General features: G+C 42.3%; 1 protein-coding gene across 1 annotated transcript; it reads left to right on the forward strand.

Annotated features, from left to right (window-relative positions):
• The first annotated feature begins 1927 nt into the window (after nt 1-1927).
• Nucleotides 1928-3100, forward strand: LOC134215285 (uncharacterized). The gene is made up of 3 exons (XM_062694506.1): nt 1928-2138; nt 2220-2366; nt 2423-3100. Exons 1-3 carry the CDS (start codon nt 2066-2068, stop codon nt 2944-2946), a joined length of 744 nt encoding a protein of 247 aa, XP_062550490.1. The 5' UTR covers nt 1928-2065; the 3' UTR covers nt 2947-3100.
• Nucleotides 3101-18208: the final 15108 nt, after the last annotated feature.

Consider the following 18208-nt stretch of genomic DNA (forward strand, 5'->3'; position numbering starts at 1 on the left):
AAGAAGGCACTTGAGAGGATTCAAAATAAATTTTTTAAATTGATTCTGAAATTGCCTCCATGGTATAGTACCAATGAGCTCCATAGCATTTCAAATATTGAGACATTGCAACAAATGTCCAATGAAATAATTTCTAATTTAAGACAAAAGATGTTGCAAGCTTCTTTTGCAACGATTAATTTCATGCACGCTAATTTTTAATTGGATTAAGCTTAGTTTATGTTAAAAACATTGTATTTTCTACATGGTTAACTTCAACCAGAAAATCTTAAACTTAATCTTAACTGCCAAATGCAATTGAAATGTAATTTTCAAAAATAACTAAAAATGTATCATAGCAAATAAGGAACATAGTGTTTATCAAATACGGAACACCTAGTCTAAGAGATAAGTGCATTATTAACCAATACAATTAGTCTTAATTAGTTGTTATAAATTGTTATACATCGTTCTATAACGTTTCGTTTTCTAAACATGAACAATATAATAGCTTTTAAAAATCACATTGAAGCCTGACGCCTAAGTGGCCTCTGCAGTACATAACAGCACGGTCCATGGCGACTCCCCACCAGGCTTGTAAAATGTCATCTGCATGTCATTTGACTAATTTGTTCATAACTTTCTTTAGAAGCCAAATTTCTTCCATAATTTTGAATGTACTCATAACGCTTGAGTAGGGCTATATTTTTGTCCAAGGGTACATTGCTCTAAGTATAACATCTGAGGCTGGAGAGTGAAAACTCTCCAAAATGTCACGTGTCATTTGACATAATGTCATTTGAATGACATTTTGCCTCCCACGCCCCAGATTACATATTTACAGCAAAGTCTTGTTAGACAAAGTTGTAGGCCCATTTAACCGCTATAAGTTCGCCATAATACATGAATTGATAGCTCCCTTCTGAAAAAAGTTCTGGGAAAATTATACAAACGAATGCAAATGACATTTTACAACACTGCTCCCCACCCACGCAGTCTACGGACCATCCGTAAATCGTCCTCTACCTAATCGATCCATCATGCTCACTAATTCCTAAAAGCAGGCTTCTTCCTGCTCGAAATCCTAACTACGCCAATTTCGATCACTGCATTCAGAAATGATGACCAGACCAATTGGTTTTTAATCATTCATCAATTTCCTAGGGCGGGCTGGAATGCCAATCTTTCAGTATGGTCTGCTGTGAAACACCAGTCACTGTGCTACGGAGTCTTCCAATAATATGATGTGTTATGTATGTAGATCCTCTTTCTTAGACGGCCTTTGGCCAATACGTCTATCAATCAATTCCGAAGACCAGTTCGTCAATACACTTATACAAGTTCTTATTTAAGTTGATTAGATTGAAACAATCGATTTCAATCTCATGAATTTCCAACTAGTTCTAATTCTGCTCGTCAAATAAAGGCAAGCGAAGAAAACAAGCAAAAAATGTTCTGCTCCATAAAAATTCGCAAACTCGGAATTCAGTACATCACGCGTGCAAAACTGCAACCAGAAACTTCAATCAGGGGTGCCAAAATATGTTTACTCCTAACTAAGTAGAAAGTGCCATACCAATGTCATGAACTAAAATAACATCGAATGCAATAAATAGTACAAAGTGAACACAGCAATTTAAGATTATTTTTTTATTGCAATATCGGATGCGACATTTTAGAAAAGTGCACTCGTAAAAATGCTTATTCTTTGATTTAAATTTACTCTTGAAACAATACCGATGTAAAACCGTGCAAATAAAATATCGTCAAATTATAATGTCAATCACTCTATTATTACTCAGTGTACGGTACATTGAATTAGTTTGCACGCACTGGAACGCAAGAAGCAATAATGATTTACCCTGCATGAATACCAACTAATTGTTTCGCTATTTCGGTATAAAAGCGCATGTTCCAGGTGCCAGAATTATCAGTGATCGGTGGAAACTTATCCAGGTGTTGAATAAGCTTAGCTCCTAATTTGTTTGGTCTGAGAACACCAGACAGAAGCAATTTCGAAGCTTGATAAATTCAAGTTTCAATTTGAAGCGTTCGCACTTAACACAAAGTGTAATACTTCAAAATCATGATTAAGGTTGTGGTAGTTCTTGCTGTAATCTGTGGAATCAGTACTGGGTACACTGTACCCATACGAAATGGTACGTGCTTATAGAATCGTTAATCAACCACAATCAATATGGTTGGACAACCACTAATTGCTTATTTCCTCCAAACGGCAGCTTTTATGTACTATCAACAACCTATGGGTTACATGACGCCTTCGCACTCCGTGTATGGAATTCATTACCAAAATCAGCAGCTTCGAAACCAACGTGTATCTGCCTTTGCCGCTGGAAACACCATCGCCACAGGAACATATCTGAAGGGTAAGATTATGAACATTATTTTTGAATAAGTTATCTGATACATCATTATTTAACAGATTGCCAAAATACAGATGAAGATAGTGATGAAGAGATTGACCAGGACGCAAATGTAGAATCCGTGGCTGACGCCTATCCTTCCGAACAAAACCCAGTCGAAGAAGAGGCTCTACCAGATGTTTCCACAGTCCAGGATCCCGACTCTGAGGAACCCATCGCCGAAGAACCGGCTGCTGCTCCAGCTGTTCCAGTTGTCCCAGTCGTAGCACCAGCCGCTATTCCAGAAAAGAAAAAGAAGAAGAAAATCCCAGTCAAGGTTGATTCGGACGAAGATGAGGAACAGACTATTAATGGTTCACATCGTGGTTCTGGCGATTCGTCCGATCCAAATGCCTTCTTCCCCATCAGCTTCGGCAGCACGAGTGGTGGACCAATTGCTATTGCCAACTCGTACAATACCGGAAAGGAAGGAACCGCTGCCAGTACTGCAATCGCTTATGGAAACTCTGCTCCCGATGAACTTCGACGAGTTCCAGTTCAGCTGAGGAAAAAACCTTCCAAGCTTCAAGCGAGAAAAATTTGAATGACTGGTGTAGGAATTTAGTGTCGAGTAGAGACATCATGAACAATTAGCATTTTGTTAGTGAAGAAGTGCAATATACTCATACAATATTTATTTTCTAATAACTGACTCCGTGACTCCGAAACCAAACTAAATAAATGTGATTGCAGCCAAACACTTTTCTAGATTTGCGAAAAAAGCTTCCGAAATTTCAAGTGCATACAATCATTCCATTTATAATTCGACACAAATGATGCTTTCCATGGAAGGCGAGCTTATTATTATTAATATTCTTTTTCTTCTTCAATGACTCTGCAATCCCACTGGGACTTGGTCTGCTTTTAAACTTCGCTTAATATTAACATCTGCATGAAGCCTGCCATTGTATGTATTTTGTGTGAACAATTCGAACATACGGTGCTGCTTATACCTAAGCATTAAGCGCATCAAGCGAGTGGAAATAAGCACCGTAGTAAGATAAGTACCTAGATAAATAATTATACCTACGCATAGTATAAATATTGTAAGCTGCGATCATTTTCTTTAAGTCGAGTCAAGTACGAGACACTGAAGACGGCCTTACTATTGAGGTCGAAATACGTATCTGTCAAGATACAATTAAGTGGTGCAATTCAATGGGATTGTATAAACTCGTCTTATGACAGGTGATGTTTACTTAAATTTAGCGATTTGCGGTTCTTTTACCTTACTCGTAAGATTTTCGTTTAATCCGCTAAGAGAAAACATCATTTTACACTAGGGTAAGGGAGGTATTTTGGACCACCAGTTCGACGGCTCAAATTCTGGACCACTGAGTGCAAATTCCTCTTGGTGGTCCAAAAAAAGAACACCCGTAAGGGTGGTCCAAAATACATCCTTTACCCTACCATTTGGGCGTTTTACACCGGGCCCTTTTTTTATTTTAAATGTGTTAGAAAGTGATAAAAACCTTGTTGTTGGAAATCATGTAGCTGGTTTTATAAATTTTGCTCCTGCACGTTGAAAAAAGCGGGCATCGAGCGGCTACCTTCTACCAAAGCTGTGGCACCACCAACGAGCTGGGAACCGGCTTCATAGTGCTGGGTAAGATGCGCCAACGCGTGATTGGGTGGCAGCCAATCAACGCAAGGATGTGCAAGCTGAGGATTTAAGGCCTTTTCTTCAACTATAGGATCATCATTGTGCACTGCCCACACGAAGGGAGACCCGACGACGAGAAAGAAGCGTTCTACGCACAGCTGGAGCAGACATACGATGGATGCCCACTGCGGGACGTCAAAATCGTCATCGGTGACATGAATGCACAGGTAGGAAGGGAGGAAATGCATAGACCGGTCATCGGATCGGACAGTCTGCACACCGTATCGAATGACAACGGCCAACGATGCATAAACATGGGAACGCGCGCAGGACATAATTCAACCGGATCCGGATCTCCAAAAAATCCAGGAGGAGATTGGCCGGCTGAAGAACAGCAAAGACCCTGGGCCAGGAGAGCTATTTAAACACGGTGGTGAGGCACTGGCTAGAGCGCTGCAACTCATTACCAAGATATGGGAGGAGGAAGTTTTGCCGCAGGAGTGAATGGAAGGTGTCGTGTGTCCCATCTACAAAAAGGGCGATAAGCTGGATTGTAGCAACTACCGCGCAATCACATTACTGAACGCCGCCTTCAAGGTACTCTCCCAAATTTTATGCCGTCGACTAGCACCAATTGCATGGGAGTTCATGGGGCAGTACCAGGCGGGTTTTATAGGCGAACGCTTCACTACAGACCAGGTGTTCGCCATTCGCCAGGTACTGCAGAAATACCGCGAATACAACATGCCCACACATCATCTATTCATAGACTTCAAAGCCGCAGGTAGCAAACGCAACGTAGACAATTACCGAGGAATCACGTCATTAAGCGCCGTTTCTAAGCTGTTCGAACTCGTTGTCATGGAACCACTACATTCGCACTGCAAGCAACATCTCAGCCCCGACCAACACGGCTTTACCGCCGGTCGTTCTACCACTAGCAATTTGCTATGCCTTACTTCGTACATCACCAACAGCATGCTCAGAAGGATGCAAACCGATGTTGTCTACACCGATCTGTCCGCCGCATTTGACAAGTTGAATCATGCTATCGCTGATGCCAAACTCGACAGGATACGGCATCGGTAGTGATTTATTGTGCTGGTTCTGCTCATACTTGACTGGCCGACAACTGATGGTGACTTGAGATGACTGCGAATCGAATAGTTTCCAAGCAACAACTGGAATACCGCAAGGAAGCCATCTTGGGCCACTTATATTCCTGCTCTACTTCAATGACGTCTATCTAGTCATCGAAAGCCCTCGACTGTCGTACGCTGACGATTTGAAAATGTTTCTCCAAATTAGTTCAACTACTGACTGTCTTAATTTACAACGGCAGATCACTCATTTTGCCAGCTGGTGTTCTCTAAACCGTATGGTCGTAAACCCAGCCAAGTGCTCCGTCATAACGTTCACTCGAAAGAAACAACCGATAATTTTCGACTACAACCTACTTGACACTACACTCGAACGCACGAATTACATCAAGGACCTTGGTGTAGTCCTGGACTCGTAGCTAACATTTAAGCAGCACATCTCGTACGCTGTCGATAAAGCTTCTAGGACATTGGGACTAATATTTAGGACTGCCAAGAATTTTTCCGACATTTATTGCTTGAAAGCCATCTACTGTTCTCTTGTGCGTTCTACCCTAGAGTACTGCTCTGCAGTTTGGAGCCCAGCGTACAACAATGGCGCCGAACGTATCGAATCGGTCCAACGCCGGTTCCTGCGATTTGCACTTCGGAAGTTGCCATGGAGGGATCCGTTTTGCCTACCGAGCTATGAGAGCCGATGCCAGTTGATCGATCTGGAACTTCTTCGTGCTAGGAGAGATACCAATCTGGGCGATGGCGATCGCCGATATACTACAGGGACGAATCGACTGCGAAGGTATTCTGGAGCAGATAGATTTGAATGTTCGACCAAGGACACTCCGCAATAGCGGAATGCTTAGACCACCACTGCAAAGGACGAATTACGGACTACATGGGGCAATCGGTGGCTTGCAACGCATATTCAACAGAGTTGCAACATTGTTTGAATTCCATTTATCGCGTAATATGTTACGTCGGAGGTTTTTGTCTTTTTTTAACACACCTAGATAGCAGAACACGGATTTCCGGATAAACTGACACGGTTGATCAAAGCGACGATGGATCGGGTGATGTGCGTAGTTCGAGTTTCAGGGGCATTCTCGAGTCCCTTCGAAACCCGCAGAGGGTTACGGCAAATACGTAATACGAAGAGCAGGGATTAACACGAGTGGTACAATTTTCAATAAGTCCGTCCAGCTATTTGGCTTCGCCGACGACACAGATATTATGGCACGTAACTTTGAAAAGATGGAGGAAGCCTACATCAGACTGAAGAGGAAAGCCAAGCGGATCGGACTAGTCATCAACACGTCGAAGACGAAGTACATGATAGGAAGAGGTTCAAGAGAAGACTATAGTAGTGTTGTTAAACTCATCTTATCGTTTTTTGATGAGTTTGTTTCATGTTGTCACAACGACGTCGCGCTACATGATAAGTTGTTCATTCGCAACCATCATGCAACCCATCAAAGCATCCTAAGGTGGATCGTGATGGGCTGATGGTGCAGATCAGCGGGTGAAACAGAAAGCATGAATTGTTTTGACAGTTCGTTTGTTTCTGACCGCTGAAATTGAAGGTTCTAACAAAATCCTTTCACGTAAATTTGTTTCAATAGAACTCCGTCATAAATCCAGCTTACATTTATAATAAGGATCTGAGTAAGGACCATTGCTGGGTGTCTTAAAACTGGTTTAAAACTAAACTTTTTTTAGGGCGTCATATCTAAAAACAATTAGAAAAGAGGATTACAAAGATGCCCACCAGCCAAGCGGAAAAACGAATAGAGGAAAATGTCCCTTTTCGTTAGTTAATATCAAGGCGTTATGTGAAATATTGCTAGGCTTATACTCAAAATAATAGGAGAAATATTCTGAATCAACATTTGCGTGAAATAAGTCACAATTTTAATAAGAATCGGATGAATAATATTAAATTTAGAATGAATAAAGAAAAATAAGAATTATACTTTGGGAAGTTCGCCAAAACTACCTCAAGAAATTTCCCCAGAAAGATTTTTTACGAGAGTGACCCCTTCCATCTGGTATACCTTAAGAAAAATTCGAAAAATATTATTTGAAAATCTTCTAAACATTCCTCAAAGTATGCCTCTGGATATTTCAGGAAGTGCTTCTAGGAATTCCCCCAAAAATTCTTTCATAATTTCTTCCTTGAGTTCTAATGGTAAAATTCTTTTTAATATTCCTTTAGAAGTCCCTTTGCAAATCACTTTAGGAATACCTTCGATAATTCTTTCAGGAATTCTTCCATATTTTTTGCGGAATTTCTTCCTAGATTTTTTGGGGAATTCCTTTGAAATCTCTTCCTGGAATTACTTCGGTAATTCTTTCAGCAATTCCTCTAGAAATTCATACAGGAAATTGAAGACTTAGCCTTTCTTCCAAGAATTCGTATTGTTTAAGTATTCGAGTATTGTTTTATGAATTCCTCCTAGAATTCTTTTTGGAAACCCTTCAGAAGTTCTATAGGAATTTCTCCAGAAATTAATCCAAAAACTACTTCGGAAGTTCCTCCAAACAAAAATTCAAAGAGATCGTTAAAAAAATCCTCAGGATGTCCCTCAGTGATTCCTTCAGGAATGTTTTAAGAGATTACTTCAGAAATGATTTAAGTAATTACACCTGGAATCCTTTCAGGTATTCCTTCGGAAATGCTGTCACGACTTTCATCGGAACATACGCCTTCAGGTATTCATCCAGAAATTTCTTAGCAAATTCCTCCAGAAAGTCCTTCGGGAATACCTCAGGAATTCCTCAAGAAATTTCATCCTCCAGAAATTCCTCCTTCGCGAATTCCAGGGAATTCCTCCAGGAATACTTTCAAAATTTCATCAAGGAATTCCTGCGGTAATTGCCCCAGAAATTCCTCCGGGAACTCCTCCAGGAATTCCAAAATTTCATCGAAAATTCCCCCAGAAAATCCTTCGCAAATTCCTCAAAGAAATCATACGGAAATTCCTTCAGGAATTCCTACGGAAATTCATCCAGGAATTCCACCAGAAATTTCTTCAGATAATTCCTCAAGGAATTTCTCCAGAATATTTTTCAGAATAGGTGTTCCTCCGGAAATCTCTCCAGGAATTCCTTCCTCCGAATTCAACCAGAAATAACTCTTGTAGTTCCTTTGGGAAATTGTTCAGCAGTTCCACTGGAAAATCCTCCATAAATTTATCCAGGATTTTTTCGGGAAATTACTCCAGAAATTTTTTCAGAAATTCCTCCAAGAATTCTTTCGAAAATTCCTCCAGGAATTCTTTGAAAATTCCTCCAGGAATTCCTCAGGAAATTGCTCCAAAAATTACTTCAGGAATTTCTTCGGAAATTTCTCCGGAATTGTCTCCAAAAATTCCTCCAGGAATTCCGCAAGAAATACCTCCAAGAATATGTCCGAAAATTCTTCCAAGAATTCCTCCGGAAACTCCTCCATGAATTCCCTCAGGAATTCTTTCAAGAATTCCTCTGGAAATTCCTCCCGAAATTTCTCCAGGAGTTCCACCAGAAATTTTTACAGGAAATTATCCGGAGATTTTTCTAGAAATTCCTCAAGCAGTTCCTTCACGAGATCCTCCGAATTCGTCAGAATTCCACCAAAAGTTCCTCCAGGAGTTTCTTCGGGAATTCATCCGGGAACCCCACCAGGAAACCCTCCGGAAATTTCTCCAGGTATAAATCCGAAGATTCCCCCAAAAAAGTCCTCCAAAAAAATCCTCCAGAAACTCCTATGGAAATTTATCCTGGAATTCCTCCTGAAAGTCCTCTTCGGATATCCTCTGAAAATTCTTCCAAGAATTCCCCCGGGAAATTCTCCAGGAATTCGTCCAGGAGTTCTTCCTAGAATCCATCCGGATATTTCTCCAGAAATACCTTCAAAAATTCTTGTAGGAATCCCTCCAGCAATTCCTCTAAAAATTTATCTGAAAATTCCTCCGGAAATTCCTCCAGGAATTTTGCTGAAAATTCTTCCAAAATTTTTTCAAGAGATTACTTCAGAAATTTCTTCGGAAATTCCTTCAGTAGTTGCTCCGGAAATTCCTCCAGGGATGTCTCCGAGAATTCAACCAGGAATTTCTCTAAAAAATTCTTCAGCAATTCCTCCAGAAAAACCTCCTCCAGGAAATACTTCGGAAATTCCTTTAAGTATTCCTCCGGAAACCCCTCCTGCAGTTTCAACAAGAAATGTTCCGGAAATTCTTCCAGAAAATCCTCCGTAAATTCCTCCAGGATATCCTCCGGAAATTCCTCCAGGAAATCCTCCGGAAATTCTTCCAGGAATTCCTCCCGAAATTACTCCAGGAATGTCCCACAGAAAATCGTCCGGAAATTCCTCCAGGAATTCCAACAGAAATTCTTCCAGGAATTCCTCCGGAAGTTCCTCCAGTAAGTTCCTTCCGGAGTTATTGCTGGAGGAACTTCCGGAGGAATTGCCAAATGAGATTCCACTTGTGCTTTTTCGGAAATCTCTGCAGGAATACTGCTGGAGATTTCTTCAAGAATTCCTTCGGGGATTCCTTTGAAAGTTTCTCCAGGTGGAATCTCTTCCTGTAGGAATTTCCGTAGGTATTCCTGGAGGAACTTTCGGAAGAATTTCGGGAAGAAATTCCAGAGGAATTCCTGGAGGAATTTCCAGAGGAATTTCTGGAGGAATTTCCGGAGGAATTTCCGAAGGAATTGCTGGAAGAATTTCCGGAGGAATTCCTGGCGAAATTTCCGGAAGAATTCATAAAGGAATTTTTAGAGGAATTCTTGGAGGAATTTCCGGAGGAATTCCGGGAGGATTTTCCGGAGGAATTCCGAGAGGATTTTCCGGAGGAATTCCTGGAAGAATTCCTGGAGGAATTTCCGGAGGAATTTCCGAAGGAATCCTGGCGAAATTTTCGGAAGAATTCCTGAAGGAATTTCCGGAGGTATTCCTGGAGGAATTCCTGGAGGAATTTCCCGAGGAATTCCTGGAGGAATTTCCGGAGAAATTTCCGGAGGGATTCAAGGAGAAATTTCCACAGGGATTCACGGAAGAATTTCCGGAGGAATTCCTGGAATTTCCGGAGATATTCCTGGAGGAATTTCTGGAGAAATTTCCGGAAGAATTCCTTGAGAATTCCCGGAGGAATATCCAAAGAAATTCTCGGAGGAATTTCCGAAGGAATTCCTGGAGGAATTTCCAAAGGAATTCCCGGAGGAATTTTCACAGAAATTCCCTGAGGAATTTCCGAAGGAATTCCCTGAGGAATTTCCGAAGGAATTCCCTAAGGAATTTCCGAAGGAATTCCCTGAGGAATTTCCGAAGGAATTCCCTGAGGAATTTCCGAAGGAATTCTCTGAGGAATTTCCGAAGGAATTCCCGGAGGAATTTATGAAGGAATTCAAGAAGAAATTCTTGAAAGATCTCTCAGATAGATTCGCGATGGTGAATTCTCTCAAAAATTCCGAAGAAATTCCCGGAAGAATTCTCTGAAGTGTTTTCGAAGGCATTCCCGGAGCAATTTCCAAAGGACTCCCGAGAACTCTTTAGGGAATTTCTTCCAGAGGATCTTCCGGAGGAATTGCTAGAGGGACTTCCGGAGGAATTCCTAGAGGAACTTCCTAAGGAATTTCTAGAGGCGCTTCCGGAGGAATTCCTAGAGGAACTTCCGGAGGAATTCCTAGAGGAACTTCTGGAGGAATTCCTAGAGGAACTTCCGGAGGAGTTGCTAGAGGAACTTCCGAAGGAATTCCTAGAGGAACTTCCGGAGGAATTCCTAGAGGAATTTCCGGAAGAATTCCTAGAGGAACTTCCGGAGGAATTCCTAAAGGAACTTCCGGAGGAATTCCTAGAGGAGCTTCCGGAGGAATTCCTAGAGGAACTTCCGGAGGAATTCCTAGAGGAACTTCCGGAGGAATTCCTAGAGGAACTTCCGGAGGAATTCCTAGAGAAACTTCCGGAGGAATTCCTAGAGGAACTTCCGGAGGAATTCCTAGAGAAACTTCCGGAGGAATTCCTAGAGAAACTTCCGGAGGAATTCCTGAAGAAACTTCCGGAAGAATTGCTAAAGGAACTTCCGGAGGAATTTCTGGAGGAACTTCCGGAGGAATTCCTAGAGGAACTTCCGGAGGAATTCCTAGAGGAACTTCCTAAGGAATTTCTAGAGGAGCTTCCGGAGGAATTCCTAGAGGAACTTCCGGAGGAATTCCTATAGGAACTTCCGGAGGAATTCCTAGAGGAACTTCCGGAAGAATTCCTAGAGGAACTTCCGGAGGAATTCCTAGAGGAACTTCCGGAGGAATTTCTAGAGAAACTTCCGGAGGAATTCCTGAAGAAACTTCCGGAGGAATTCCTGAAGAAACTTCCGGAAGAATTGCTAAAGGAACTTCCGGAGGAATTTCTGGAGGAACTTCCGGAGGAATTCCTAGAGGAACTTCCGGAGGAATTCCTAGAGGAACTTCCTAAGGAATTTCTAAAGGAGCTTCCGGAGGAATTCCTAGAGGAACTTCCGGAGGAATTCCTATAGGAACTTCCGGAGGAATTCCTAGAGGAACTTCCGGAAGAATTCCTAGAGGAACTTCCGGAGGAATTCCTAGAGGAACTTCCGGAGGAATTCCTAGAGGAACTTCCGGAGGAATTCCTAGAGGAACTTCCGGAGGAATTCCTAGAGGAACTTCCGGAGGAATTCCTAGAGGAACTTCCGGAGGAATTCCTAGAGGAACTTCCGGAGGAATTCCTAGAGGAACTTCCGGAGGAATTCCTAGAGGAACTTCCGGAGGAATTCCTAGAGGAACTTCCGGAGGAATTGCTAGAGGAACTTCCGGAGGAATTCCTAGAGTAACTTCCGGAGGAATTCCTAGAGAAACTCCCGGAGGAATTTCTGGAGGAACTTCCGGAGGAATTGCTAGAGGAACTTCCGGAGGAATTGCTGAAGAAACTTCCGGAGGAATTCCTAGAGGAACTTCCGGAGGAATTCCTAGAGGAACTTCCGGAGGAATTCCTAGAGGAACTTCCGGAGGAATTCCTAGAGGAACTTCCTAAGGAATTTCTAGAGGAGCTTCCGGAGGAATTCCTAGAGGAACTTCCGGAGGAATTCTTAGAGGAACTTCCGGAGGAATTCCTAGAGGAACTTCCGGAGGAATTCCTAGAGGAACTTCCGGAGTAATTCCTAGAGGAACTTCCGGAGGATTTCCTAGAGGAACTTCCTAAGGAATTTCTAGAGGAGCTTCCGGAGGAATTCCTATAGGAACTTCCGGACGAATTTTTGGAGGAACTTCCGGAGGAATTCCTAGAGGAACTTCCGGAGGATTTCCTAGAGGAACTTCCTAAGGAATTTCTAGAGGAGCTTCCGGAGGAATTCCTATAGGAACTTCCGGAGGAATTCCTAGAGGAACTTCCGGAAGAATTCCTAGAGGAACTTCCGGACGAATTTTTGGAGGAACTTCCGGAGGAATTCCTAGAGGAACTTCCGGAGGATTTCCTAGAGGAACTTCCTAAGGAATTTCTAGAGGAGCTTCCGGAGGAATTCCTATAGGAACTTCCGGAGGAATTCCTAGAGGAACTTCCGGAAGAATTCCTAGAGGAACTTCCGGAGGAATTGCTAGAGTAACTTCCGGAGGAATTCCTAGAGGAACTTCCGGAGGAATTCCTAGAGGAACTTCCGGAGGAATTCCTAGAGGAACTTCCGGAGGAATTCCTAGAGGAACTTCCGGAGGAATTCCTAGAGGAACTTCCGGAGGAATTCCTAGAGGAACTTCCGGAGGAATTCCTAGAGGAACTTCCGGAGGAATTCCTAGAGGAACTTCCGGAGGAACTTCCGGAGGAATTCCTAGAGGAACTTCCGGAGGAATTCCTAGAGGAACTTCCGGAGGAATTCCTAGAGGAACTTCCGGAGGAATTCCTAGAGGAACTTCCGGAGGAATTCCTAGAGGAACTTCCGGAGGAATTCCCAGAGGAACTTCCGGAGGAATTCCTAGAGGAACTTCCGGAGGAATTCCTAGAGGAACTTCCGGAGGAATTCCTAGAGGAACTTCCGGAGGAATTCCTAGAGGAACTTCCGGAGGAATTCCTAGAGGAACTTCCGGAGGAATTCCTAGAGGAACTTCCGGAGGAATTCCTAGAGGAACTTCCGGAGGAATTCCTAGAGGAACTTCCGGAGGAATTCCTAGAAGAACTTCCGGAGGAATTCCTAGAAGAACTTCCGGAGGAATTCCTAGAAGAACTTCCGGAGGAATTCCTAGAAGAACTTCCGGAGGAATTCCTAGAGGAACTTCCGGAGGAATTCCTAGAGGAACTTCCGGAGGAATTCCTAGAGGAACTTCCGGAGGAATTCCTAGAGGAACTTCCTGAGGAATTCCTAGAGGAACTTCCGAAGGAATTCTCAGAGCAACTTCCGGAGGAATTGCTAGAGGAACTTCCGGAGGAATTCCTAGAAGAACTTCCGGAGGAATTCCTAGAGGAACTTCCGGAGAAATTCCTAGAGCAACTTCCGGAGGAATTCCTAGAAGAACTTCCGGAGGAATTCCTAGAGGAACTTCCTGAGGAATTCCTAGAGGAACTTCCGGAGGAATTCCTAGAGGAACTGCCGGAGGAATTCCTAGAGGAACTTCCGGAGGAATTCCTAGAGGAACTTCCGGAGGAATTCCTAGAGGAACTTCCGGAGGAATTCCTAGAGGAACTTCCTGAGGAATTCCTAGAGGAACTTCCGAAGGAATTCTCAGAGGAACTTCCGGAGGAATTGCTAGAGGAACTTCCGGAGGAATTCCTAGAAGAACTTCCGGAGGAATTCCTAGAGGAACTTCCGTAGAAATTCCTAGAGCAACTTCCGGAGGAATTCCTAGAGGAACTTTCGGAGGAATTCCTAGAAGAACTTCCGGAGGAATCCCTAGAGGAACTTCCTGAGGAATTCCTAGAGGAACTTCCGAAGGAATTCTCAGAGCAACTTCCGGAGGAATTCCTAGAGGAACTTCCGTACGAATTCCTGGAGGAATTTCTGGAGGAACTTCCGGAGGAATTGCTAGAGGAACTTCCGGAGGAATTTCTGGAGGAATTTCGGGAGGAATTTCTGGAAGAACTTCCGGAGGAATTTCTGGTGGAACTTCCGGACGACCTCCTGGAGGAACTTCCGGATGAATTCCTGGAGGAACTTCCAGGTGAATTCCTGGAGGAACTTCCAGGCAAATTTCTGAAGGAATTTCCGGAGGACTTCCTAGGAGAATGTGGGTTTCGTGGCCGTGCGGTTAGCAACGTCATTTGCCCAGGAGCATATGCTATGGAGTGCCGGTTCGATTCCCGCCCCGTTAAGGAGGAAACTTTTCGTGATACGGAAAATCCTTCACTGGTCCACTGGGTGTAATGTGTCATGTCCTTTGTCTCATGCTAGGTGTTAAGTATTCAGTCTGTACGACCTTTGGTCGTAGATGGTGTCCCTGTCTTTATTGAGAAGAAATAAAAAAAAATCGTTGATGAACTTCCGGAGGAATTTCCGGAAGAATTTCCACAGGAATTACCGGTGGTACTTCCAGAGGAAATCTCAAAGAAATTCCAAAAGGTATACCCAAAGAAACTCCAAAAAGAATTGTCGGGTGGATTTCTGGAGGAATTTCCAATGGAATTCCCGAGCAAATTCCCAAGTGAGTTTACGAAGCAATTCTCCAGCATATTCCAAGAAAGGTTGCAAAGCGTATATTCCCAAAGGAATATTTTTGGAGAATTTTCCTGAGGAATTCACAAATGAACCCCCAGAGGAACAGGAAGTCACAGGGGAATTCCCAAAGGATTTCACAAAGCAATTCCCATAGGACTTCCCGGAGGAATTCACTAAAGGAACTCCAGAAGAACTGCTATGAAGAATTCGCGAAGGAATATAAATTCCTGAACGACTTCTCTTGGGAAATCCTTATGGTATCAACGAAGGAGCTCCAGGATGAACTTCCAAAGGAATTCTTAAAATAATTTCCGAAGAACTTTTTGGAAGAATTTCTGATGCAATTCTCGGGAAAATTTCCAATGGAATTTGCGAATTCATTCTATCGGAATAATTCCCGGAGAGATTCCTGGAGAATTTCCCGGAAAAAGGTCAGGAACGATTTCCCGAAGAACATCCCAACGTGATGTGAGGAATATTTGAGTGAATTTTTAGAATTCCCGATAGTATTCTTAAAGGAATTGCCGGAAGAAACCTCGGAGAAATTTTCGAAAAAAATTCTTAAGGATTTCCCGTAGGAGATCCTGAAAGATCCGGAAGAAATTTACGGAGGAATTTGTGAAGAAATTCCCGGATGAATTGCCGATGAAATTCTCGGTGAAACTACCAAAGGTTTCAGTCTGCCGGTGGAATTCACAGATAACAACCCTCTTTCTTAAAAAGGAATTGCTGAATAACCTCTCCGCAGGATTTTTTAGTGGAATTTCTTGAAGTATTTCCGCAGAAATTCCTGAACGTCCTGATAAACTTTCAGAGCATAGTTCCAGTAGAATTCCAGTACGAACACCAGATGCCATCGTGAATCAACATCATTAATCGACCTAGAATAACAATTAAGGATTAAAATATAATTTAATTTCATGAAAAATCATCTTTGAATATCAACGCTTGGAACAGCTTTGAATAATTTACTGCAAATGAATTTTTTTTTGACATCTTAGATGTCAACAAACCGAGTTTTTATGCAGCAAAATCTGTGCAACATATCGCGTGAACCAATTTTGTCACGGATGAACCATACGAAACAAAATATGACAGATTTACTCATCAAAATTAGTCATCAAAGGCGATTGTTGAATTTAACAACACAGCTTATGTGAGCCACCCACCGCGAGTTTGCATCGGTGGTGACGAAATCGAGGTGGTAGAAGAATTTGTGTACTTGGGCTCACTGGTGACTGCCAAAAATGATACCAGCAGAGAAAATCGGAGACGCATAGTGGCTGGAAATCGTACATATTTTGGACTCCGCAAGACGCTTCGATCGAATAGAGTTCGCCGCCGTACCAAACTGACAATCTACAAAACGCTCATTAGACCGGTAGTCCTCTACGGACACGAAACCTAGACGAAGCTCGTGGAGAACCAACGCGCACTTGGAGTTTTCGAAAGGAAAGTGCTGCGTACCATATATGGTGTTGTGCAGATGGTGGACGGTACGTGGAGGAGGCGAATGAACCTCGAGTTGCATCAGCTGTTGGGAGAACCATCCATCGAACACCGCGAAAATCGGACGACTGCGGTGGGCCGGGCACGTAGCCGGAATGTCGGACAGTAACCCGGTGAAAATGATTCTCGACAACGATCCGACGGGCACAATAAGGCGAGGAGCGCAACGGGCAAGATGGATCGATCAGGTGGAAGATGACTTGCGGACCCTCCGTAGACTGCGTGGTTGGCGACGTGTAGTCATGGACCGAGCCGAATGGAGAAGACTCTTATATACCGCACAGGTCACTTCGGCCTTAGTCTGAATAAATGAATCCTGCACGTTGAAATTGTTTGGTATAATTGTTTATATTGGTGAAAACAACGAAAAAGCTTAAAGGGTACATATCGGAGTTCATATCGTAGTTTCTCATCATTTTATGGAATTGCTATAAAACTTAATGGTTGTGAAATATTAATAAATGTTCACTGACCCATATTCATAAAAAAAAAACAAAATGAAAGTGCAGTGTTGACTTCGGATACATTGAATATGGTATTGCGAATATTAATTGTAATATTAAATATGTTCAGATATGAGGTGACAAAGAAGGGAGACTTTACAAAAAATAAACGTATATAGTAAGGCATTGCCATGGGTAAAAATGCTGGCCTCCTTGGTGACTTGTAATTGCGTATATCATGAAAAATTACTACTCTTTGAAGCAAAAAGGACCTTCTGAGATGCACCCTCATTCATGACCCCATTTATTAAATATTCAAATGCTTTTTTTTTTTTTTTTTGAGTACATGATAGACTGGCCCAGGATACAAAAAGTCGTCCGATTCTACGGGGCACCCCCCCGGAATTTGCCTTTGGGTAAGAAAATCATTCTCTGAAAATTTCAGCCTGATCGGTTGTTGCATAAGCTGGCGCAATTGATTTGAAGTTAATATTTGATATATGGAAAATACACCTCTATTACTTTTTGCAGGAATTTGGATTATTTGCAGGAAATGAAGTTAACATGCCAATGAACAATTCGACATAAAATTCGTTATGATTAAATAAGCTTCAGATTAGTTTTTAGCTGATTTATTTGGAGTTTGGTTGAGCACTTTGAAATTCATTAATTGCCTTGAAAACAAGCGCATCTAATCGAAGGTAGCTGCAATATGTTTTGTGGGCGCGTGCAGTTACTTATGTTTCAGTGCGCGCGAAACTACGCATTGCAGGCACCTTTGATTACATGCGATTGTTTTCATGGTAATTAATGAATTTCAAAGTGCTCAACAAAAATCCAAATAAACCAGCTAAAAACTAATCTAAAGTTTATTTAATCATAGTAGAATTTTATGTCAAATTGTTCATTGGCATGTTAATTTCATTTCCTGCAAATCTGGGCTCAATCGGGCTTTTCCATTCAATTTCCTGTACGAAATAGTAACAGAGGTGTATTTTCCCATATATTTCGGCTGAAACTCCCATATTAACTTCAAATCAATTGCGCCAGCTTATGCAATGACCGATCAGGCTGAAATTTTCAGAGAATGATTTTCTTACCCAAAGGCAAAATCCTGGAGGTTGCCCCGTAGAATCCGACGACTTTTTTTTCTATGCATACTAGGCTGGGCCACTCTAAATGATTAGTATCTGTAAGTTTATTATCATGAGACGAGGTTGCGAGGATTGGAAATTTCCAGGTAATAGCTGTGGAAATGTGGAATGAGCACTTAGCTGCGAAGCGGCAATGTCCCAGTGGGGGATGTAATGCCAAGAATAAAACAAGAAGACGGTTTCAAGTGATGCACAACAAATTAACAAATTGACTCTGCCAGCTCCAAAAAGGCTTCCAATACTTCACAGAGAAACAAGACAAAAAGTGTAGCATGACTGAATAACATCGCAATATTTTCTCTCTCAATCTTGACTAGGGATCAAATAATGTTAATTCGGATATTGAAAAAAGATAGATATTTTTACTGTGGCAG

Source organism: Armigeres subalbatus, chromosome 2 (genome assembly GCF_024139115.2).
Source record: "Armigeres subalbatus isolate Guangzhou_Male chromosome 2, GZ_Asu_2, whole genome shotgun sequence".
In the NCBI taxonomy this organism is placed as follows: Eukaryota; Metazoa; Arthropoda; class Insecta; order Diptera; family Culicidae; genus Armigeres; species Armigeres subalbatus.

Coding starts and splice junctions, on each gene's coding strand:
- LOC134215285 (XM_062694506.1), top strand. CDS start 2,066: ATGATTAAGGTTGTGGTAGTTCTTGCTGTAATCTGTGGAATCAGTACT. Junction 2,139..2,219: donor CACTGTACCCATACGAAATG/GTACGTGCTTAT, acceptor TCCAAACGGCAG/CTTTTATGTACTATCAACAA. Junction 2,367..2,422: donor CACAGGAACATATCTGAAGG/GTAAGATTATGA, acceptor ATTATTTAACAG/ATTGCCAAAATACAGATGAA.